We start from the raw sequence: 25,509 nt of genomic DNA on the forward strand, positions 1-25,509 counted from the left end.
TATTTATCTATTATAAGGTAAGATGGTACATCAAGTTAAGATTTTATATGTAGCAGTCTTAGCTTATAGCTCAGACTGTCACTTCTGAGGTAGGATTCTTTTGATTGTGAACAAACAAACCAACAAGAAAACACACACATAGAAATAGTAACCAAGAGTGCCTTGAGAAAATTAGAAAGTCACCTGGCTGGTTTGCTCAGTAGTTAGAGAGTTGGCCTGGACCAAAGCATCAATGGGGTTTGATTCCTGGTCAAGGGCACGTACCTCAATTGCAGGTTTAATCCTTGGCCCCGGTTGGGGCTCGAATGGGAGGCAACCAATTGATGTGTCTCTCTCACATCAATGTCTCTCTCTCTCTCTCTCTCTCTCTCTCTCTCTCTCTCTCTCTCTCTTCCCTTTCCCCTTCTCTCCCTTCCTTCCACTCTCTCTAAAAAAAATCAATAGCAAAAGTATCCTCAGGTGAGGATTAAAAAAATAAAAGAAAATGAGAGAATCTATTGGCACATGAAACTGAAAAATATCCATTAATATCCTACTTTCAAGCTGCAGTTTGACCCCAAAGTTTGCAGCATCACTAGGGCTCTGGCTCCTTGGCTGTTTTCCTTGGCCTCCAGCCTCTTTGCTCTGTTATCTTTTTCCTTCTGGTTAACCTTTCACAACAGCAAACACTTCTATTGCAGTTCCTGGGATCCTCACATTTCAAATCCTATGCTTTTAAAATCAGAGGAAGGAAACAAAAGTCTTCTCCAAATACTGAAGTGAAGTTTAAACAATTAGCATCAGTTAAGAAACTGATGTCAAAATATAATGTTGAGTAAATTAAGCCGATACAAAAGAATAGATAATTTCATATGATTTTCTAGAACAGAGAAAATTAATCTACTATGATAGAAATCAAAACAGGGGTGCCTTTAGGAGAGGGAAATTGACTGTACAGGCACACAGAGGAACTTTCTGGAGTGAGAGAAATGTTCTATATTTTGTTTTGGGTGGTGGTTCTACCAATGTATTCCTTTGTCAAAACTCATTGTACTGTAGACTTGTCATATATGCATTTCGCACCCTTAGAAAAGAAAGCCCAGGTACTAAGAGAGCATGCTGGCTGATGTAAGGAGAAGTGACTGAAGCGGGCTGACATCCGAGCAGGGAGACAGGAGTCTGGCACAGTTGGCTTAGACCACATTGAGAGATGGTGGTCAAGTTCTGGATATATTTCTAATTGGGGCCCAACAAAATTATTGAATGACTGTATTGTGAGAGAAAGAAAAGAATAAAGGCTGACTCCTGGGTATTGGCTCTGGCATCTAAGTGAATAGTGATACCGTTTACTAAGATGAGATAGAAGTAGTGACAATGGAGGTTTGGGTGAAGGTATAGGTTGTGGAAATCAAGACTTTGGTTTTGAACTTGACATGTCTATCAGAAATGGACATGGAACTATCAGGTAGGCAAGTGGGTGTATAAGGGTGGAGTTTAAGGGCAGCTCGGGTGCAGATATAAACTTAAAGTTATGGGACCGGTGAAGACCTCCTGAGGAGAGAGGATAGGTAGGGAAGAGAAGAGGACAGAAGCTTGGGACAGGCTGAGATTTCCCAGAGGAGCTAAGATTTTGTAGGAATGAGGAGTTTCTAGGAGCAGCAATGAGGAGCAAGAAGGGTTCCATCCCTCCTGCAGACTGTGTACGATGTAGCATGTAGGGAAGAAATGGCCACTTCTTAAGAGGACTGCAGGGGATAAGTGTGACCAGGGACTCAGCCAAGGTTGTCATCAGCAAAATCCTCTAGATCCTAAAACCCTTTTTCTAAACAGTTCTTTGATCTTCTTGCTCTAACAAAAACTTAGCTGTCCTCAGAACATCAAGGCAGGCTTCAGTTAGAACAAGATACTCCAGGGAAGGTTCAAAGAAATTGAGGAGATAGAGAAGTTGTGAAGTTAAAGAGATTGGGTAATGAGGGATGACTTAGAAGCCTTGGATGTCTGGTGGTAGAAGCAGGTTGAGACTAGCTTTGAGGGCCTTTTAGGGGCACATGAGTATTTAGTCCTAATTGGGGCTTTCTCTTGGCACCTCAGCGGTTTGTGGTGATGAGTCAAGGAGTAGGACTCTAAAAACTGAGTCCTGTGGGCCTTCTTTAAATGCCCTGGGACAGGCAGTCTCACCAGGAACCTGGACCGACTTCCGTCTCATCCCTGAACCAATCACTGTGGCCAGGAAAATGGGACTACAAAGACTGTGGATGCCTGAAATTCAGGAAGGGATGTGGGCTTGTGTTTGTGTGTATGTGTGTGCCTGAGCACTGGGGATAGCAGAAGAGGTTGCTGAGAGCTCCCAAGAGACAAGAGAAGATGGTTACTGAATGGCCAAACCCAGCTCATCTTCATTAGAGCCCCTCACCCAGCAACCAGCAAACATAATACAGATGGCAGAGCAGCTTGAGTGGACGGATCCATGTAAACATGTCCTCACTCTAGAAAAATGACAGGAAGCATTACCTTTAATGATGAAAAAATCATACAATTTGACTGGCAGTATCGTATTCTAATTTGATCAAAGAGGAAATTGTTTTGTAAGTTTAAGCACTTATCCATTGCAAAGTCCAGAACATCTAATGGTGTGTTATCTCATTTTTGCTAATATTTGTCTTCAAATGTAATTGACCATAAGTACATGGGTCAATTTATAAAACACTTCTTTTTCCCCCTCACAGGAAGAAATGAAAAGATTGCAGAATCCTTTAGAACAAGTGAATGATGGAAAATATTTACTTGAAAAGTAAGTAAAAAAAATACGAAAGGAAATTCAATTATTTGCAAGGTTGAAAAGCTTGCATGAAAAAAACACAAAAACACTACCTGTCAAGGCAAAAATAAATGAGTAATTTGGCAGTTCCTTATGGTATTATTGTGGTCAGGACCCAGAAATGTGTCTCGTTTGAGATATAGTTAGATAGATTCATGACTAGTCGAGCTATGATACACAAGCTATACTGATTAACAGAGCAATATGATGCCTGCAGATATCTCTGGTGGTATATGTTTGAGGGCTTGAAACTTAACCCTGCCCTGTCTTTGGCTTTAAATAAGGGATGTGTATAGAAGCCAATCATAAATTTGCAAAAACAGTACACAGTTTACACTAAAACTAATAGAATGAACATTCAAAGTAATACTGCAGAATGGAACAAAACTGAGCTGAAAAGAAAGCAAGAAAGAGTTGAAATCAAACAGAGATAAAAATACAGTCTTCCATTTAGGCTTTTAAAAAAATATATACAATTAGAGCATGTGAGAGATATATTCTGATTTCAGTTTGTGGGTAAATGTTTAGAGATTTTATCTGATGTTAACATGAGACCGTGATTTTATGTGGCTTCTAAAAATATTACCGCAGTATTAAACTGTTTAGTAGTCATGCAGTGTCAAGATAAAAGAAGAAAAATTAGCTATCATTTATTGAGTGTTTACAGCGAACTCTCTATTAGTGAGTGTTTACAGATACTTCCTCATGGAACTCTGATGGTAGCCCGGTGATAAAGGCATTGTTATTTCCCTTTTACAGACCAGGAAAGAGGCTCAGAGAGCTTTCAGCACTTGTGTAAGTATGCTCAGCTGAGTGGTGAGGAAGGCTCGGAATCAAACCCGGGTCTGAATGCCACCAGAGCCCCTGCTCTCAACCACTTGCTAAGTCCGAATGTCAAGCCCGTATGAGTGTCACGCTTGGCTCTGGGCACCACATTTTAAAGGCACAGTTTATTTATTTTTCTTAATCCTCACCGGAGTATATTTTCCCACTAATTTTTAGAAAGAGTGGAAGGGGAGAGACAGAGAAACATCAATTGGTTACCTCCCGCTAATGCCCCAACCAGGACCTGGATCTAGTCTGCAACCGAGGTAGGTGCCCTTGACCAGAATCAAACCTGGGACCTTTCAGTCCAAGGGCCGACGCTCTGTCCACTGAGCTAAACTGGCTAGGGTTAAAGGCATATTTTAAAGGCACATCCCCAAGAGTACCAGAGGAGGGCAATTAAAATTGTTAGGATTCTGAAATCATGTGAAACTACTACGAAGGGCTGAGGATGTGTGGCTGGAGAAAATAAATCTCAGAGGAGACATAATGGCTATCCTTAAACATTTGAAGGGATTTTCCTTTAAAAGAGGGGCTAAATGGCCCTTCTCACTCTAGAAAGAAAATAAGGATCAATGAGAAGGATTTATGGAGAAACAGTTTGTGACTCAGAAAAAGGATAGCTTTTGTAAAATTCCAGCCTGCCCAACAGAAAGGACTTCTCTGTTAAAGCGTGAGCTCATAGACACTGGAAGGGCCCAGGAGAGTGTAAATGACCATCCAAGATGCTGTTGAAAACATTCCTGAAAATGGAAAACCTTGGGCTTCATTCCTCTTTCTGCTTTTTCCTAGCTTTATGGGTTGGGAAAAATCACTTAACCACCCTGAAGCCCACTTTCCCCATCTTTAAAAATGAAGATAATAACAGTGGCTTGACAGTCTATTGAGAGCATTAATGGAGACATATATGACAAGCATGACAAGCATTTCTTCAATGTCAGCCCCTTCCCTTTCCATCGGGGGCGGGGGGGGGGGGGTGGCATTGGGCTAGATAGTTTCTCAGGTTTATTCCATTTTCATGATTCTAAGGATTTTCCATCCCCACTTGAAGGACAGCTTGAGCCCTTGGATCAAACCAAGTTTCTGCGTTACCTATGGATTTAATGTATCCTTGTTATGTCTGTTCTCATTAATCTGCATAAACAAGAGTAACATAGTTCAATTATTCCACCCCTTCTCACCATCACCATCATTAGCTATATGTAAGCAATTGTAACTGGAGAGTTTTTTGCTGAACTAGAAATAAGATTTTTCTTCAGTGGAGATTAGTGTTGTAATGACATGATCAGTGGCCCTTCGCCCTGGCCGCACTTAGAATCACCCAGGGAGTTTAATAAGAATGTCCTGCATAAGCCCCACCCAGACAAATTGAATTTGAATCTCTGGGGGTGAGGTCCAGAGATCAGTATTTCTTAAAAGCTTCCTGCGTGTGATTCTAATAAAGGAGCTGGGGTTGAGAACCAGTGGTCTAGATGCATTTTAGAATCCGTTGGGCCATTCAATAATCTCATGCAGCTTAATTCTCTGAGGACACACTTGCTCTGTGCTTTGCAGCTCATTTATCTATTAAATCTGGCTATGCTGGTTTTTCATTATTGATTTTAATGTAAGAAGTGAGCTCCAAAAGTTTTTTCTTTTTCCTGTTAATTGACCACTGCTCTATATTAAACCTCTCACCCACACGGGCACGTACCTTCCCCATCCCCCTGTTCTCAGGAAGATACGTGAAATTAGTGGTATATATGTGGGCTTCTGCCTCCTCCTCGCTCCCCTGTTCTTTCCCTCTCATGATCTAGAGGCCCGTGAAAGCTAAAAGCTTCTGGAAATGGCCGGCCTGCTTTGTATGCTTGTTTTCTCCAATCATGATTGAGGAATTCAAGGGATGGGAATTAAAACTACCTCCAAAGCACGCAGGCCTTTGGGGTAAGCTTCTCTTTCCTGCCTGTCCAGGACAGCGGGAAGACAAACAGTGGCTGCCTGCCCTAACAACTAGACCCATTTGCCTGGAATTCGGGAGACTTCTCTGTTCTGCTTTTAGGGCAGGGCTGTGTCCTTGAAAGCTGTCAAATTTGATTGAAAAATTGGTGTACTTTGAGTGAGCCGATTAAGCATTTCATTAAAGCTGTAGCTGACTTAGGTGCTGATGTAAATCATCTCAGCTACTTGAAATGACCGTAAGTTAAGGGAGAGTGGTGTCATAGCACTTGATCGGTTATTCCCCCTTGGAACATTACATTTATTCTGAATGCTCAACAGGGTTTTGTGGTAGGCAGTCTGTGCAAAGGGAGGAGAAGCTGTGACTCCATTCTGCTTGAGACCACATATAGGGCCAATTGGGTGTATTTGTGTACATGCCCACACACACACCACACACACACACACACACACACACACACACACACACACACACACACACACACACACATTGACGGCAACAGAGAAGACCAATTGACTAGGAGACTGCTTACGACTCTATTGCTTTTTATAATCATTCGTTAACTTATGTAAGACCTTAGGCTGACAGCTATTTTTTTGTAAATATTGGATTGGGCTGGGTCTTTGGTATGAAATGCATGATTGCAAGTTGTGTATTCTCCTGACATATAATCATGTCATCACCCGCAGGCAATTATTGATACCATGCCCTAACGTTATCTAATTTAAGCCTAGAGGTATTTGTAGTTTATAGTGTGTTGAAGGTGTATAAATAGTAACCCCAAATTAACAAATTTGTTAATATTACTAAAAAATGTTCTCTATGAAAACTTGAGCTTTGTCTCTGGTTGCTACAGGTCCCACAACACCTCACCTATACCTCTATTGCTCAATTCAATAATTTGTTATTTGGGGGTTTAATTTACAAAATCTTAAAGTATCCATGTTATAAGGCTGTTGTCCCTACAAGAACATAGAATTATAAAAATGAGACTTTATATGCCAGCCAACCATTGATTAGTTCCCTTCAATAACATCCATCGCATTTATAATTATGTAATATTCATCTTCTAGATTGTAAAACCCTAAGAACAGGGACCGTGTCTCGTGCTTTCACCGTTGTGTCTCTCATGCTTTACATCATTCCCGGCACAGAATATATCCAACATATCTGTAAGTGAGAGAATAAGTATGGAATATATAATGGATCCTGAACACGGACAGCAAGAGCAAACAGGGGTGCTTTTTTCCTTGCCCCTCAACTTCCCAGCTGGGTAATTACCAAGCTATCTTGGGCTGATGGCGCCACCTAGTGGCAATGTGTGAATTTATCTGCTCTACCAGGTTTTCCCCATCACTTGCTCATTCCTTTCTAATGAGGGGGAGATAAGTGCATTATCTTAATAATGCCTCCAGCACAATGTTTTTCTTATCTTTTTCTTTTCTTTACTATCACCATAATCATGGTCCTCATTATCCGGCCAATTTGAATACCTTTGTAAATATATATATTTTTTATTCTCCTTGCTCCACTTCGAACCATTCTTAAATATCCATTCAGCATGCTGTCCTGGTTAAAATGCTGTATGCTTTCCTGCAGCAATGATTTCACACTGCAGATCAAAATTCATTGATGGTTTATTAAATCAATTTGATGGATAATCACTGACCTTAAAAAAACTTGCAATATAATTTTAAAAAAATGACAGAGAACAACATATGTAGTTGGGGAAATAATGTTTCATTAAACTTTTGTTTCAGTTTTAAACACACACACCTTTACCACATGCATGTGTATTGGATTGGGCTGTCAAATACTTGACTTATGAAAACCACAGCTAGTAGAATTATGTTGAAGAAGTCTGATATTAAAATCCTCCCAGCAGTACTTTGTGGTAGGGAGACTTAAGTTTTCATGTGGTTTCTTCTAAGTTTAATTTAAACTCTCTGAACCTCAGATTTCTCAGCTGTACATTGGGGAAATAATAACTGGTAGGCTACTGTTAGAAATAATACATGTAATGTGTCTATGACAGCTGTACACATTATGTGGCCAATGACTTAGTTTCCTGCTCATCCAAATGTATTCTTTTTACACTCCTACTTTTATCCTTCACTTCCACCAAATAGATATCTTTATGGTCTAACAATAGCCTGAATTTTTCACCTCTATGCCTTTATTTTAATGTCTTCTTCATATGTAATACCTTCCACATAGCAATTTACCTAATTCCTGTCCATTCTTCAAAACCCAGCTCAAGTGCCACCTTTTCTGAGAAGCCTTCCTTGACCATTGTAGCACCCAGTGATTGTCTTATAAGCTCATTAGGAGCACTGACTGTCTATCTCTGCCTTTCTCCAGGGCAGAGATTCATGTGTTGTGCACAGTGGGAGCTTTGGAAAAGCTTACAAGATAAAAAGGAGGAAGATTCGATGGCAGTGGTATCATTGGCGATGAATGAGATCCTCACTACAACTTACTAGTTGGACATTGCCATGGGATTTATAACGTTCTTTTTATCCCCTTGCCCCCCCCCCCTGCAATGGTTCAGTATTCTACTTTTTTCTTCACTTAAGGGAAATGATTTTCATGCCTTAGATATGAATGTTGAACTGAGTGGTTGAAATAAAAGGAACAGAAAAAGTAATAGGAAAAACAACATTTTATTTCTATGGTATGGTTATTTATCCATCATCCATCAATAGGAACTTTTAGGACTCTGTTAATACATTAAAATGAAAAAGACTGAATGTGTATCTGCTTTTAAAAATAAATATAAATTGGCAGCATTACTGCTATAAATGTTAATTTTCTGGATTTAGCTATATTGAGACATTATTTCTGTTTGCAGTCACCAGTTGGCCATGGATATGGAGAATAATATTGAAAAATATCACCTCAATCTACAGCCCTTGGAATCAAAAGTGAAAATGTAAGTTATTTCAAAGTTTACATTAAAGCAATAGTGTTAAAGTTCTTGTTTTATTAATTTCTGAACTACTCTGGAGTTTTGTGGTGTAAGAATTATACATTTATTTATTTCACATTTATGTGTTATACATTATTTCCTCTCTGGTCTAAGCAGCAACAAAGCTGTTTTGGGCACATGGCACCATCTGCTGGATGGGGTAGGGAATTATTTGATTGTCATCACTTCATTTCTTGGTTTTCCTCCTTCAGGCAGAGACTGTTCTTTAACTTTCACTAGCATTTTTCACTTTCTTTCATCTTAGTGACCTCGTTAATTCCATCTTGGAACAATGTGGTTATTTCACTTCAGGGTATTTCTTGATCACACACACACACACACACACACACACACACACACCCTTTCAACTTAGCTCTCATCTAAATATTTTAGAAAAACATATCTTGTTTTTCTCATTTTCTATCCTTTTATTTTTTACTAGAGGCCTGTTGCATGAAATTTGTGCAAGGGGGTTGTGTCCCTCAGCCCAGCCTGCACCCTCTCCAATCTGGGACCCCTCGGGGGATGTCCAACCCCTCAAGGGCAGTCGGACATCCCTCTCACAATCCAGGACTGCTGGCTCCCAACTGCTCGCCTGCCTGCCTTCCTGATTGCCCCTAACTGCTTCTGCCTGCCAGCCTGATCACCCCCTAAGCACTCCCCTGCCAGCCTGATTGATGCCTAACTGCCCTCTCCTGCAGGCCTGGTCACCCCTAACTGCCCTCCCCTACAGGCCTGGTCCCCCCCAACTGCCCTCCCTGCAGGCCTGGTCCCTCCCAACTGCCCTCCCCTGCTGGCCATCTTGTGGCAGCCATCTTGAGTCCACATGGGGCAGCCATCTTTGACCACATGGGGGCAGCCATCTTGTGTGTTGGAGTGATGGTCAATTTGCATATTACTCTTTTATTAGATAGGATAGAGGCCTGGTGCACTGGTGGGGGCCGGCTTGTTTGCCCTGAAGGGTGTCCTGGATCAGGGTGGGGGTTCCCTTGGGGTGTGGGGCGACCTGGGCGAGGGGCTGGTGGTGGTTTGCAGGCTGGCCATGCCCCCCAGCAACCCAAGCGGAGGCCCTGGGATCTGGAATTTATTTATCTTCTATAATTGAAACTTTGTAGCCTTCAGTGGAGGCCAGGGCCAGCCATAGCAGGGCGGGAAGCTTGGCTTCCTCCATCGCCAGGGACAACCCAAGCCTATTGCTCTCTCCATGGCTGCAGCTATCTGGGTTGGGTTAATTTGCATACTCGCTCCTGATTGGCTGGTGGGTATGGCTTGTGGGCAGAGTGGAAGTATGGTCAATTTGCATGTTTCTCTTTCATTAGTGTAGATTCTCTCTAAGGTCAAATATTAGTCCCCATTCCCCATTTATGTGACTGTTGCATTAACTGTGTTAAAAAACACCTCAATATCAACAAAACTGGAACTAATAAGATACAAAGTGAGACAGGCATATTAAGGAACAAAATGACAACTTTTTAAAACCATTTTTAAGTAGAGAAGGGGCTGTCATGATCTCCTCAGAAGCAATTTTAAACTATTCACGCCTGTTCTCTGTGAGCCTTCTCATTCTGATTTTCCTTCAGGGGTGCATATAAGAATTGCCACTGAAGGTGTGTATAACACACACACACACACACTCACACACTCAGCTTAACCTTTTGCACTCGGATGTCGAGTGTGACTCGACACAGCATCGGTAGCAGCTCTTTTTATACTCTTTGAATGTATCAATAATTTGAAATATAAAAAAATCCAAATAAATAAGTTTGTATGAAAAGAAACTCCAGTTTTTTATTCTACTGCCACACTTTGTAAAATCTGGGGTATTTAAAAAATTAAATCCCGAGTAGAATAAAGGAATCGAGAAAAAAGCAAGCTAGTGGAAAGGGTTAATGCTCCAAGAAGCATGCTTCTGAGAAATGAAGTATGCCAGAGAGCTTGGCCAGGATCATGGATCATTTGCAACAAGCCCAGAGGAATCTTTACAGAAGAAGCCACCTGAAGAAGGGGTCTTGCTGTGTACAATAAGCCGTTGCTGGGTTTAGGAATTGAGACAGAAATGATGCAGATATATACTGTATTTTCTGGCATGTAAGACGACTGGGCGTATAAGATTTTCCTGGGTTAAAAAGTCGTTTTATATGCCAGAAAATACAGTAGTCCAATATATCTAATCCATTATATCTAATCCCATCAATATAGTCCAATATATCATATTTTCCGGCGTATAAAACGACTTTTTAACCCAGGAAAATCTTATACGCCCAGTCGTCTTATACGCCAGAAAGTAAGGTAATGTCCTGCTGGATGAAGGCAAATATTAACACACACCACTATAAATCTGCATTAACCTTGGTTATCAGTAAAAAGCTTGCCTCTGAGCGAGCACATCGGGCTGCCTCTCCAGGTGAAGTTCAAACATGGCTTCAGAGCCCATGGGGTCCCCCCAGGAAGCTCTGTGTTACACTTGCTAAATGAATAATGGATCAGGCTACCAAGTCGTTTTCTGTAAGCAGTATGTCAGCCTCACTACACAAATGTTAGTTTCCAGCCATTGGCTGCTTTATCCTTAAGAGCTTTTCTCTTATAATAACGTCCTCTTAAATGAAAAAGCTGGAAAGGAAAGTTGGCTGGGTCAGAAATTAGAGTGTTTCATTTGGACGCTGAAATGACATTAGGAAACCTCCCTCTTTCATCATTTCTAATATGCAGAGGCAGAGGGGCAGGTGCCAGGAGGAGGAACAGGCAAGGAAAAAAATCCCTGTGTCTGAGAGTCTAGCCAACTCAGAAATTCTGGGATTTTATGTGTAGCTGGTTTGATGGAGGAGTCTCGGCTCAGTGAGGTGCAAACTGAATGGCTTTATATCTTCTAATAACTCTGGACCCCATTTCCACTCACTGGAGGGGGATGAGGGAGAGAAAACTTAATCTTGCCCAATAATGGAATTTGAGTCCCATTGGAGAGTTTAGTCCAGTTCAGTGACTCTTGTCTAATCTGGTTATTAAATTCTTAACTGTCATGACAGGTTAAACATCTCCCCTCCACACACATCAGACCTTTCCTACAGCTGTGCATCCTGTTCCCCTCCCTTCTCTCTCCCTTTTCTAATCTCCCCATCTGCCTTCCTCCCTCTTCTCCTCCTGTCTTGATGTCATCTCACTCACCACTCATTTGCTAAACTCCAAGGCTTCCCCAGTCTTGTCATTGATGGTGAACATTCAAGCTACCAGATAGTTGTAGCTACCAGACAGTTATTTTAAAACAACTCTGTGGGGCTATTTTATTGCTTGTGGGAAGGGCCATTGGATCTCCCCTGAGTTCCCCACCAATGGTGTAGGCTGTCTCTCCCAGGATGACCTTGGCATCATCCACAGGGAGAATCTTGGCATACCCCTACCTATCCCCACTTTCCAAGAGATGTTCTTTAGACCTGCAGAGCAATGGGTGTGAAAGATGGGGCCTTGACCCAGGTTGCTGAGTCACTGCCAAACTTCACAGGCTTTCTCTTAGGGTCTTCTGATTTCTGTTGGTAGGACCCAGCTGGACATCTACCTTCCCCCAGGGGGTAGAGGGAAATGAGGTTACTACACCATAAAATCCGCTGTTTTGGAAACTCTCCTCCCCCTTCCCTGATGAGGAGGAGCAAGTAGTAGATTCCAATGAAGGTTTCTGCATAGTCCAGCCCCTGCAAGCCCTGAGATGAGATGTACATTGGCAGGTCAATCTCTGAATGTAAAAGTTAAAGCAAGATGAGAACTGTTCTCAGGTGTCGCTGCCTTTACTGTATATCTGCCCAAGCGGGAACCCTGGGTGGGGGTTGGATGGGTCAGGAAAGGGTCTCAGTTGTTTCCTCATACTCAGGACAGCATAAAAAGGAAATAATACGATTAAGAAAGGCTAAACCTACATGTGGCTGTTCCAAGTATAATTGGAAGGAGGGGGGCGTGGAATTTAGAAGAAATACAGGGAAGAATGCATTGCCTGGTTCATGAATGTTAAGAGGCAATTTTGAGTTTTAGACTTGGATGATCAAAGAACTGCATCAAAAGGGCAAAAGCAATCAGGATTGCACAGCTATTAATAAAAAGTCATGTTGAGGAGGGAAAAGGAAGTTTTTCTGAAGATCAAGCAAAGGCAAGCCTCTCAAATCAGAAAACTTAGCTAAAGCAAAAGTAATACTGAAAGCACCACAATGAAGGCTCTCAGTGCAACTCGAAGACTAAGGATGAATGTTCTTAAGAGCCAAGACTGGATCAAGGGTCTGAGAATGACACCACATCAAAGGAGTGGGGGTTTCAGCACAGAGGCCTGACTGGGAAGGAAGGAGACAGACTCACCAGATCCCATCATTGAAAAGTTGTGCATTGACTGTGTGCAATCCCTCTCCTTGTGTTTTAACAACATAGAGATCTATTGAATCCAAGTCTCCCTTTTTTCACTTTAACTTTGTTCTTTTTATTTATTTATTTAAATTTATCTGTATTGTTGAAAGTATTACAGATGTTGCCTTTGTTTGTTTGTTGTTGTTTTCCCATTGACCTCCTCCACCCTGCACCTGCCCCTCCCAGGCCTTCACCACTCTATTGTCTGTGTCCCTGGGCTATATATTTATACATATAAATTCTCAGGTTAATCAGTTCATCACTCCCCCTCTGCCCCCTCTTCCCCTTTCTGCAGGGGTTCCATTCCCTGACTGGAGACAACACATCCAAATAATCTTTTTAAAGTTTTCTCATTAAATTGTTCAATTCCTCTCATTTTTTTAAATTAACATGTGTGATTTAACAATGAAACATTTAGATTCTAAAAAGGAGACACACACATGAGAAAGAAAAGAATTCCCTCCAAAATGTCAAAGATAATTCTCAATAAGGCCTTATTAAATTGGATTTGCTTAAAGAGTAATGCCTGTCAACTTTAGTCAGAAGCTTAAGAAAAGAGAGGTTGAGAGCATGGACTTTGGAGTTAGAGCAACCTTGGCTCAAATCCCAGCTCTGCTCCTTACCCCTGAGTCACCTTGGGAGCACTGTTTACCTCTCTGGGCCTCAATCGCACTCTATCAAATGCCAACACTGACCATGTCGTAAATGATTGTAGTGACCTTTCAAGGAGAAAACCCAAGAAAAGCATTTAACCTAGTGTATCTTCTCCATGCAATTGCACCTTTTCCAAATATATTTTTACATCAAATTGGGCGAATAGAATAATGCCAGTAAAGATCCTCGGGAATCCTGCATATCCTATCAATGGATGCAATTTTCACATGTTACTTAAAAATATTTGAAAGTGATTGATAGTCTTAAGCAATTATAATGACTTATCCAGGAGCGCTATATGTCAAGTGTGGGGCTAAGTGACTTAGAAACCTTATCCTTGACTCCTTGCAAGAATTACAAAGGAGTTACTATTATTCTCATTTTGTGGATAAGCAAAATGTAGGCCAATAAGCTTAGTACTTTGCCCAAGGCTACAGCTAATGAGACATAAAAGCTGCATCACTCTAAGTGCGCTGACCTTCTGGGGGGAAATGATGAACCCACCTCCACCAGTGCACACAACAGAAGCTACAGCTACCGCGGCAACTATTTCCTCTAAAAGCAAAACCCTAAAAACTGGCAGAGCAACCCCTTCACATTGACCAAACAAAATGGAAACCACACAGACGCAGGTAGGAAAGGCCATTAACCACCCAGTGCAATGATTCACAGTTGGGAGGAAACTCAAAACCTGGAGCTTCTTCCTGAGGAGCCAGAGGTTCATACCCCAACTTTTAAGACCAGCACCAGAAAGATGAGCCCCCAAAACACCTGGCTCTGAAGACCAATGGGCCTCATGCCCAGGAGACCCATGGGCTATGGCAAACTGAGGAACAGCTCTTTTTGTTTTAATCCTCACCCAAGGGTATGTGTTGATTTCAGATAGAGGGAGAGATAGAGAGAGAGGGAGAAACATGGATGGGTTGTCTCCTGTACATGCCCAAAGCTACTTGAGTGTGTGCCCAGACCAGGAATTAAACCCACAGCCTTTTGGAGGACAGGAGGACGTCCAAATAACTGAGCCACCAGCCAGGGCTGAGGAGCATCTTTCAAAGGGCTTGTGCCCAGACTTACCCTCTCCAGGGCCCAGCGCAGCAGCAGCCCTTTGAAAAATGCCCAGACGTTAGGTGAAAGAGACTCGTTTGCTAATTTTAAAGCACAGGTCTGAGGGGCTGGGATACTCTCCGGGAATGGAGTCTGGCCAGTGCCATCTTCCTGCCTCCATCTGCCTTGCTAAAGCAGGTAGGGGCCATCTTTCTCTCTCTCTCTCTTTTTTCTTATTTCTTTTCTTTTTATTTTTCCTTTTTCTTTTCTTATTCTTTTTTTTTTGTACTCTCCCTCTGCCTGGCTCCAGCCCGGGGGGAGCCCCATCTTCACACCCTCCCTCTGCTGCACTCCAGAGCACCAGCATCTCCCACAGCGGGGCTTCTACACATGTCCTGTGCCCTGGTTTTACGTCTGGTGACCTGGTTTTTGTGGCTGCTGCTCAGGGGATAGCTCTTGATTTCCTGGCTCTGGTGGCCGGAGGGCTTGAGTTGTTTGGACTCATGGGACTGTAACAATTGTAGAGACAGTTCTTGATAGGCTGCCACCCCTGGGATGCTGCACAGACAGTCAGAGGGTGAGCGAGGCGCACTCTTTCTGTGAAGGAGGCCTACTTGTCCTGGAGCTTCCGGGCAGGCTTCCGTTAGGCTCCAGCTAGAGCCTGCGAGGGTGCTTGCTCTCAGGGAGTGTGGGCTGGGGGACACATCTTTGCGCTCTCCCTTTGCCTTGCTACTGCTCACTGGTGTCTCCCAGAAAGGAGCTTATACACTTGTCTAGAGCCCCGATTTTTGCAACTGTCACCCAGAGCATATCGCCAGCTGGCCTGGCTCCGGTGGATAGTGGGACTTACGCTTGTGGTCCCACAGGATGTATATTTGTATGCTTTAAAAACTGTGGCCTGCATGTCTGGCTTCCAGTCAGCTGGAATCCAGGTGCTAACGGAGATCCTCTTCTTTGAAACACTGACTGGTCTTGGCACACCCTCAACATTGGGGAGCGGTGGAAAATAACATAGGCTGCTGCCTGGACAGTCACAAAGGTTTGAGAGACAACCAAGAGCTAGGACAGGGTTGAATGATAAGTTTATCTCCTTCAGAAGACTGATCCTTGACTGGGAGAGGTGGCTGTTTTCATCTAATGCATAGAAACCAGTGCAGAGTCAGGCAAAATAAGGAAACAAAGGAATGTGTTCCCAATGAAAGAAACTGATAGAACCCCAGGAAAAACCCCTTCATGAAATGGAGCTGAAGTCAGGAATTACAAACCAGGCAGAAACTGGAGTGGAGGAGAAACAGGCCAGAGGCACGGGAGGCTGTGGGAAACCTGCTGGCTGTGCAGGGGCCCTTTCCTGGCATTTGGGCAGGTTTGTCAGGACACAGGCTTGGGGCAGACACCAAGTAATGAAAACATGACATTTATGTTAGGGTAACTTTTAGTTGCATGTAGACAATTTAATAGAGATGTGAAAAAAAAAAAAAAGGGGCGTTCTACTTACCCACTAAGTCAGAATGTGACGACCAAGCCTTGCTCCTGCTGTATTCCTGTCTCGCTGAACCATGAGGAGGGAGCACAGTGCGGTGGGGACACAGGGAATCTGGTCCAAGTGTTGGGTCTGTCCATTAATTCCGTATTCTTCCCTGAAACTTGGCCAGGACTCCTGTTGCAACTCAGACTAATGTGTATAGAAAGAGGTTATATATTGGAGCCCTGACCCAAACACTCAGGGCCTAATGTGCTTCAAGCACAGCTAGACTCAGGTGGTGGAACAAGGTCACCAGACACCTGTCTTTCTTCTTCTGTAAGTTCTGCTCTTCATATTCTTGCTTCATTCTCACAGGGGCTCCCTAACGTTGTGGCAAAGTGGCCATGGACGGCTCTAGGCTTATCTCCTACCAGCTGAAACTCTCCAGGTGAAAGGGGGCTTCTTTCTCAGCAGTCTTGCCTTGGCCTGACCTGAGCCATGCCATTGCCCCTGGCTAGTCAGCCCCAACACACAGGCTGCTCTCTACAGTGCAGGGGTAAGATCTGTTCCACCCAACGCTCATGGGAAAATGGTGCTGGAACAAAAAGAAGGAGAGATTCGTGTTGGACAGGCAAAACCTACCGCTGTGGTATCATAGTGCCCTCCTGACAGCTCATCTGTGGTAAGGATTGAGTGGGAGAAAACACACAAAAAGAGCTGTGTGTAATTAGATATTATCTCCTGTGACATTCAGACTTGTGACCTTTTCTAATGGTGTCCTCTTTTTCCCATCTCCAAATTCAGCCTACTTGATAATAATGTATTTTGAACTTTTAAAAATTATTTAGTAACATTGAAGAACTAGTAACCTTCATGTGAGAATCCAGATTTCTGACTGTTCTTGTAAAGGTGACAGAACCCCATTATGAGATTCTTCTTTACCAGAAGTAGGCACTGCCCAGCTTACCCTCACCTGGCCTCGGGTGACATCTGGGATCCTCTTCATGTCTTTAGTATTGCCATATTCTCTTGTAAATTAAAAAAAGAGAAACTATCCGTCCACTTGGAAGAAAGGAAGATTGAATTCTTAACCTCTGACTTAAGGAAAACTGATACATCACTTTCCAGATTCCACAGAACTAGGAGGGATGCCTCAGTGCAAATCCACCTGTGCAGACCTCACCTCAGTTTTGACCAGCAGTGTTGTTCTTTAAAGGTGTCACACTGCCCTCTGGTGCTCAACATGCTAAACTGTAATATCTCAAGTGGCCACTACATTCTCTTTCTATAGTCTCTGAATAATCAAGGAGAGAGAGAGAGAGAGAGAGATCATTCTATTTTAAAAATAACTTTTTGAATGTCAGAGATTTTTAAGCCCTTAAATGGGCAGAATTTGTTAGTGGGGCCCTGAGAGACACTCAGCTACTCAGCACTTTCAGCGCTTGGGAGAATGTGGAAGTCACTAACAGCTTCCCAAAGTTCAGTACTCCTCAATAAAATGGGTCCCCGGAAGAAGCAACAAGACCCAGGCATGCGATCTTACAGGGCCTTCTTTGAGGTTGTGTGTAAAATCTTTAAACCAAAGAAAAATAACGAAGGATGCATTACATAATAAAACAGTGACCACCTAGAGCCCAAACCAGGGTCAGATCCTACTTTAATGGGACCTAAAGTATATGTAATTTGGAGGGCCCTTAAAAAAAAAAAGCCTAAAAGATATCTACCTTTTCATTTTATATAAACCTTGTAGGCTCTACCAGGAGCTTCTGGCCTCTAAGTAAGTAAGGGCCCCTGGGACTTAAGTTTCATAGTTTCAGAGAAATTGGCCTCGGATCCCAAGGTATTGTTTCACTGCAGCTTCTGGGCTTTTCCTTGAGCATTTTAATTCTCAGAGCCTTAATAAATTAGGGGACACAAACAACTCAGTAATGTGGTAGCATTTTTTGCGTTCTTTATATCCTCTGACTGTTGAAAATTGATCGTCTTTGAACCACTCTAGCCAAATGAAAGCAAATCAGTTTGTTTATACAGAAACAACTCTAATGACTTTAGTTGTATGTGGAAGAATGATAGAAGATCAGACCCTTCCAGGAGTCAAAGGAGATAGTGAAAGAATTAGTGCAGCTATTTTAAAAGGCTGAACCCTGACACTTGGTCTTCACGTTCAGCTCACTCCCTGGAGAGGACAGATTGTGTTCACTGATCACATGTAAAAATCTAGATGTTAATCACCAAGATTACAAGCCAGTCCAAGTGGGGAAAAAATCACCTAGCTATCACAAAGAAGAGGTTTCTATTACCCAGAGCAGAAGATGACATTTTTTGGATACTAATCCTAGGAAATAACAAGTTTTCTTAGAGCCTAGCCACTGTTGCTCAATGGTTGAGCATCAGCCTATGAACCAGGAGATCATGGTTCGATTCCCGGGCAGGGCACATGCCCAGGTTTTGGGCTCAATCCCCAGTGTGGGGCTTGCGGGAGGCAGCTGATTGATGATTCTCTCTCATCATTGATGTTTCTATATCTCTCTCCCTCTCCCTTTCTCTCTGAAATCAATAAAAATATATAAAATAATCTATCATAATAAAAGCATAATATGCTAATTAGACTGGACGTCCTTCCAGATGTCCCTCCATCCTTCCGGACGAAGCTGGGGCTGCGAGGGAAGCCCGGGTCCCAGGTGCCAGAGGGAAGCCGGTGCTGGCAACCGGGGGAAGGAAGGCCTACTCTTGCATGAATTTCGTGCATTGGGCCTCTAGTAAAATAATAAAATAAAAAGTTTCCTTAGATGAAATCTCAAGCAGCCACTTAATCACACATTACTTTAATTTTCTGAGTAGTACATAACACTCTCAGATATTTTTTCTTCTCTGTTTCTTTATTTATCAAACATTCTCTGTGTCTGTAAAATCCGTGACCACAGGGCTCTTGCCTGTATTGTCCCAGAGCAGGGCCACTGCATCTGGCCATGCCCACTGCACTCTGTAACATCACAAGATGCCCTTCACCTTGTGTGTGTGCAAATGATGCCCGAGAACTTCCCTGCAGTCTGTCCAGACCCAGGGCTGACCCTGGCACAGAGAAGTCCTCAACAGTGCTGTCCTGAACAAACGAGCACGTGTTATATCAGCCTGTGCATTATTCTCATTTGAAATATAGGATGAGAAATGGTTTTGTGTTCCATAAATCAAAGTACATTTACATGAGCAGAGCAGTTTCACTTTGACGGATGACTTTTTCTGACTCAGTTGACACTGTGGACTGATTTAGCTTAGTCATGTCTGTGAAAGTCAAACCGGTAAAACAGAGAGACAGTCGGGTCTTCTGATTTCCGTGCCACCTTCTGTGTGTGCCATTTCCCCGGCTCCAAAACCACTTCCTTCAGACGCCTTGTGTTAAGTCTGTGTGCTGCGACTGGGGAGTGATGGTGCGTGTGCTGTTGTTGTTTCTGTAGCATTCAGCGAGCGTGGCGCGAGTACCTGCAGCGGCAGGACCCCCTGGAGAAGAGGTGCCCGTCCCCGCCCTCCGTGTCCTCGGACAAGCTGAGCAGCTCCGTCAGCATGAACACCTTCTCCGACAGCAGCACACCCGTGAGTGCCATTTACCTTTTCATGGTCTGACTGGCCAGGCCAATCCCCTGATCACCGGGGCTTTGGCTCCAAGAGAGCATCTTGGGATGGGAGCGGGTGGCTTGAGATCGGAGGACGTCCATTGCTTATTTGCTGTGTGTGAGCCCACGGTGAGGGTGTGCTGTGGCCAAATGAAGACATGATTCATAAACACCAAGTGAACTTGATCAACTCTGCGGGAAGTGATGCGTTTGACATCAGCCTAAACTACTCATTTATGTGTTTGCATTCCTCTATTTCCGAGAGTACCTTCCTTTTCTTTATAACAGCATGCTCCATTTAGTCTGTGCCTCTGGTGGCATTTTGCGGTGCTAATGTGATAGGAGATGCGTTTGGTTGTAAAGATTAGAAAGAGAACTTTTACAGAAAGTACTGAAAAGGGTTACGAACTCAGAGGTTACAACGTGAATGCCTGCAGGGGCCAGGTAAGTAACCGTGTGACTGATGGGGGCCGAGTGTGCCCGCTAGCTGAAGGACACGGGCCTCCCCTGAATGGCAGCCCCGGGGAGCTCCTGGAAGTGGGTTGCTGTTGTCAAAGGTCATTTTCTTTCTTCAGGGGAGGCCAGAAATCCAGACTTTGAAATGTCGGCAACAAGAAAATTTAAAACATATCTAGACCATGTCTGTAGACCACACTTGTTCCAAGGGCCACCAGTTTAAGAACCTTGAGTACAGAGTTAAGAAGTAAACAGCCGGCTGAACATCTTTATTTTAAACAACAACCACAACCAAAGGTGGTAGGAAATAAATGCTCAGGTGATTATAATGCAGAGTTTTGCAGATTTAGCCTTTGTCATAATTTATGAATAGTCACTGGAATCCTGGGAGAGGGTGGGAAGAAAAATGAAGTAACTATCCAAGGGTATTATTTTAAAAAAATATTCCTTAACAACTTTGTAATCCTGTTATTTGTCAAAAGGCTTCCCAACAGCCAAAATAATGTATTCACATTGGGAGCACGCAAAGGTTACTTTGAAATGTTTTCAGATGATTGCATTGTGTATTCTTTAATGAACGGTTGTGGATTCTAAAGAGAGAGCAGTAAGTTGAGTTTATAGCTGTGCAAATAACAGTGGCAGAAAATCTATTTTTAGCTGACAGCAGAAATTGAATACTTAGTGAATCGGCACTTTTAAGAGAGTTTTTTTTTTTTTTGTGATGGTGATGGTGTTGGGGGTGGGGGATGAATTGTCTTAGTTGCCCTTAGTATATCACTAGAGGGCGCGCATGAACCACATTGGAAAATGGTTGAGTTCAGTAAAGTTTATATTTAAGTCTTGATTTAAGAGTGAAAAATAATGTGAAAATTGAGTGTTTGGCATACTTTCTCTGTGAAGGTCAATAGAAGGTGAAAGTTAAAAGGCTTTTGAGATTCTATTTGAATGATGGACACTGAATATCAGAACTCAGTGCCTGTGGGTTAAAGGTTTGTGTTCGCTCTCTTTGCACTCCCACCTTGGCTAAGCCTGTCACAAACAGGTGCACTTCCTCTAATAACCAGCTGACCTGGATGACTCCCTGTGCTGAGCAGAGAATGAGGCTTTCACATACTTCTGCTCTGATTGTTTTGGTTATGCACAGTGGTTAATATAGGTTTAAAATAGTTTTGCTTGCCCTGCCAGCATGGCTCAGTGGTTGAGCATTGACCTCTGAGGTCACAGTTTGATTCCCGGTCAGGGCACAAGCCCGGGTTGCAGGCTCGATCCCCAGTGTGGGGCGTGCAGGAGGCAGCCGATCCATGATTCTCTCTCATCATTGATTGTTTCTCTCTCTCTCTCCCCCACTCTGAAATCAATAAAACTATATGTAAATAAAAAGAATAGTTCTGCTCTACAACATATATTAACAGTAATGTTTCAGTATGAGCTCCCAAATTCATCATCATGATAAGAGCTGAGCCCTTACTAAATGCAGGGTACTTTGCCCTGGCTGGTGTGGCTCAGTTGGTTGGGCATTGTTCCGTGTACCCAGTTGGGCACCTGCCCAGGTTTCGGGCTTGATCCCCAGGGCGGGGCTTGTGAGAGGCAGCCAATTGATTTTTCGCTTTCACATTAATCTTTCTCTCTCTTTCTCTCTCTCTCCCTCTCTCCCCCCTCTCCTTTTCTCTCTCTCTAAAAATCAACTTAAAAATCTTTTTAAAAAATACCAGATACTTTACTAATGCTTTCTGTGGATTATTTCATTTAATCCTCTCAATGACCATATGAATAATTATTATCTCCGTTTTACAGATGATGAAAATGAGACTTAGAGATATAATTAACTTGCTCTGGGCTACACATCTGACTAGAGCCTGCACACTGCACTATTCTATCATACTGTGCCACTTGAAAAAAAGACTGTTTAGACATGGTCAAGCATTGGAAGAGACAATCAGTTAATGAATTTTAAAGATTATTTTACAACTTAATAGGTATAAACAGTGAATTAAATAATTGAAAAAAGAACCCTTGCTTGATTTTATAAATTGCCTAATTTAATGCTCTTTGATTAAAATCTCAAACCTCAGCTGCTCAATGCCAAATTGAAGAGCAACAGGAGGGAAGATAATATTAAGTATTGTGAGCAATTTGCATATTAAGTACCGTTATACCACAATGTATCATGCGGTAACAGAAACATTTGTTTTTAGAAATAGAAATTTTGAGCCTGGCTGGTGTGGCTCAGGTGGTTGAGCATCAACCAATGAACCAGGAGGTCACGTTTTGATTCTGGTCAGGGCACATGGCTGGGTTGTGGGCTCGATGCCCAATAGGGGGCATGCAGGAGGCAGCCAATCAATGGTTCTCATCGTTGATGTTTCTGTTTCTCTCCCCCACTCCCTTTCTCTCTGAAAGCATTTCTTTTTTAAGAAAAGGAACATGGTAACCTATTTAAAAAAAGAAATAGCAATTTTGAATAGCAACTGTTACTGTAGGTATCAAAATGAGAAAAAAAAGTAATTAAAAAAACAACACTAAAAATATTGTGATTGCACTGAGGACAACAGTGGAAAATTAATCAATTTCATATGACCAAACACTTATCCTTTTAGCTCCCAGCTCTGAGAAATCTGTAATTGGCCTCATAGGATAGCATAGAAAGAAACTATACTATGTATAGTCTAAACTAGATTGGTAACCTTTTCACAAATAATTAGCCTACTCCTGCAGATAAATCCAGAAAAACCTTTGAATTGTTTGGAGACATTCTCAGTCCCATTTGGCTTGGATTGGCTCCATCTACCTCAGCCTTTCTTCCTGGCGATGCCCACTTTCTCCCATTGGTTCCCCATATTTTATGGTCTGGCCTGCAGGGAGCAGTGTGGCTCATAGAATGAGGCCCTAGACCACCTGACTTCAAATAGCAGCTCTCCACTACTTTTGTGAGTCTAAGACAGAATACCTGAGAGGTCCCTTTACGTTTGCAAACTGGAAATAGCAACCACCTCAGAGATGGGTTGGGGTGACTGTGGAGATTAAATGGCACTGCATATGTAAAACAAGACGCATGATGCCTCTCCATAAATGTTAGCCCATTCGGAATCTGCTCTTAGAGAACACTCCATGTGTTCCAAATGCCGAGGAAAAGTTGTGAAGAACAGAGGTGGAATTTTTAACTTGATTCCAACTGGGGAGACACAGTGCCTGTTTCTGATTCACCAAATGAATCCGTGAGAATCAAATTGTGACATAGAATATATATCTACACTGAGTGGCCAGATTATTATGATCTCTGAACGCATAATAATCTGGCCACTCAGTGTATATCCTATATAATAAAAGGCTAATATGCAAATTGTCCCCTTGACCAGGAGTTTGACCAGCAGGCAGGCCGGCCAACCGCCCATGTTCCCTTCCCCTGGCCAGGCTGGCTGGACCCCACCCATGCATGTATACACACACACACACACACACACACACACACACACACAGAGTGACCAGATTATTATGCATTCAGAGATCATAATAATCTGGCCACTCAGTGTGTATGTGTGTGTGTGTGTGTGTGTGTGTGTGTGTGTGTGTGCGTGTGCACTAGAAGCCCAGTGCATGAAATTCATGCATGGGGAGGAGGGTCCCCTCAGCCCAGCCTGCACCCTCTCCAATCCAGGACCACTCAGGGGATGTCTGACTGCCGATTTAGGCCCGATCCCCAGGATCAGACATCCCTCTCACAATCCTGGACTGCTAGCTCCTAACCACTCACCTGCCTGCCGGCCTGATCACCCCCAACTGCCCCCTCACCCCCGCTGGCCTGGTCACCCCATGCAGCCTGCTGCTCGGTCATTTGGTCGTCCCTCACTAACCCCCCTGCCAGCCTGGTCGCCTCACACAGCCTGTTCGGTCATCCATTTGGTTGTGATGGTCGCTTAGGCTTTTATATAGATAGATATTCATATAATGTGTATTTGAAATGTATATATATATTATGAGACTGGAGCTGTACATTATAAAAGTAATAAATTAAGCATTTATTTTAGTGTTGCTCCTTTTAAAGACTAATTTTCAAGATCTAAAGGTAAAACCATGTACAAATCCTTTTGCCTTTAAATGAGTGGGCCTCTTCTGAGAGGCCACACCCATGTACATAGTAAAAGCAAGCCTAGATCATTTTCCTCCCTTCAGACCTGAGGAAGAAGAAATGGGAGGATCTGCAGCAAGGTGGGGAGAATGGGGCTACTTGGCCTCACCTCTCAGGCAAATCAGTGCCGGAAGTGCCATTCCAGTAGCTGCACACCCCAGCCACCAGGTCTTGCTTCTCTCCTTCTCAGGAAGAATTGCAGTTCTGAGCAGGTTCAAGGGCAGTGGTTTGGGCCAGTTGAAGACCCCATTACCTGGAAAGAAGGCTGTGGATCCCTCATATCTATGGCACTGATTGAGTGGCCCTGGCTTTTAGCAAGAGTAGCTGGGTAGTTAGCAGGGGGCATCCAGTGGCCCATCAAACCTTCCCAAGTATACTACCAAAAGCCAGCACTGCTCCTGTCTGCCAAATGTGCTTGTGCACCTACATTCAAACTCCTTCATTAACCTTCAAGTTTTATTTCCTTTTTTTTATTTTTTTATTTACAACCGCCAGGCTTTAAATACATCAGGAAAATTCTAGTGATTGAAGGGAGAAAGTATTTTCACAAAGTCCCACTTGTTTTTTGGGGGGAACTCAGGCCCTAAAAGGAATTCCTGGTACCTGTTCCAATGTAATCTTGAAAACTATAAAGGTATAGAGAACGTAAGCCTTGTGCTACCTAATAATTTAATAACCTAGATTTACCAGGTCACAGACAAGTTATAGTATTATGCCCAGCTGTTGTTATAAATTTAAGCCCCATAAGTTCTAATGTCTGAGCACCCAATTCTCAGACCCCCAAATGGCAAATTCTTTGTTAGTCTATTTGTCTTAAATTTTGGTTCAGAGAACACAGTATAGGATCAGACGTGGAACAGAAGTGGATCTAATTTTTCTTTGAACCAGGCTCTTACAGAACCAATGTTTTCTCTTCACAAGTTTTAGAAATGATCTTATATGACAGTTTGAATGAATATATGTATGTTTAAAAATATTAGCTTTATATCACAGACACTCTCCTTTTTATGTCTTTGAATATTGGGTGATAGTATACATTTCTTTTTGTAATTATCCTTTTCACTTAATGATTGGAGGACATTTTTCTTGATAGGTTTAAAAATGAGCATGTTGTTTTTGAGGCACTGCTAATATTGAGCATTTCCAGGGCTCAGAATTATATACTAAATTGACAATTTGCCGTTTAATAACTGACTTATTCATCTATAACAATATAATAAATATTAATCTATAATACTATAATAAATCCT

General features: G+C 42.7%; 1 protein-coding gene across 1 annotated transcript; it reads left to right on the plus strand.

Annotated features, from left to right (window-relative positions):
- Positions 1-1,353: 1,353 nt before the first annotated feature.
- Positions 1,354-19,687, plus strand: IQCJ (IQ motif containing J). Its single transcript, XM_054712908.1, has 4 exons — positions 1,354-1,371; positions 2,706-2,770; positions 8,410-8,490; positions 19,522-19,687. Exons 1-4 carry the CDS (start codon positions 1,354-1,356, stop codon positions 19,685-19,687), a joined length of 330 nt encoding a protein of 109 aa, XP_054568883.1.
- The last annotated feature ends 5,822 nt before the right edge of the window (positions 19,688-25,509 follow it).

This window comes from Eptesicus fuscus, chromosome 3, assembly GCF_027574615.1.
Source record: "Eptesicus fuscus isolate TK198812 chromosome 3, DD_ASM_mEF_20220401, whole genome shotgun sequence".
NCBI lineage: Eukaryota > Metazoa > Chordata > Mammalia > Chiroptera > Vespertilionidae > Eptesicus > Eptesicus fuscus.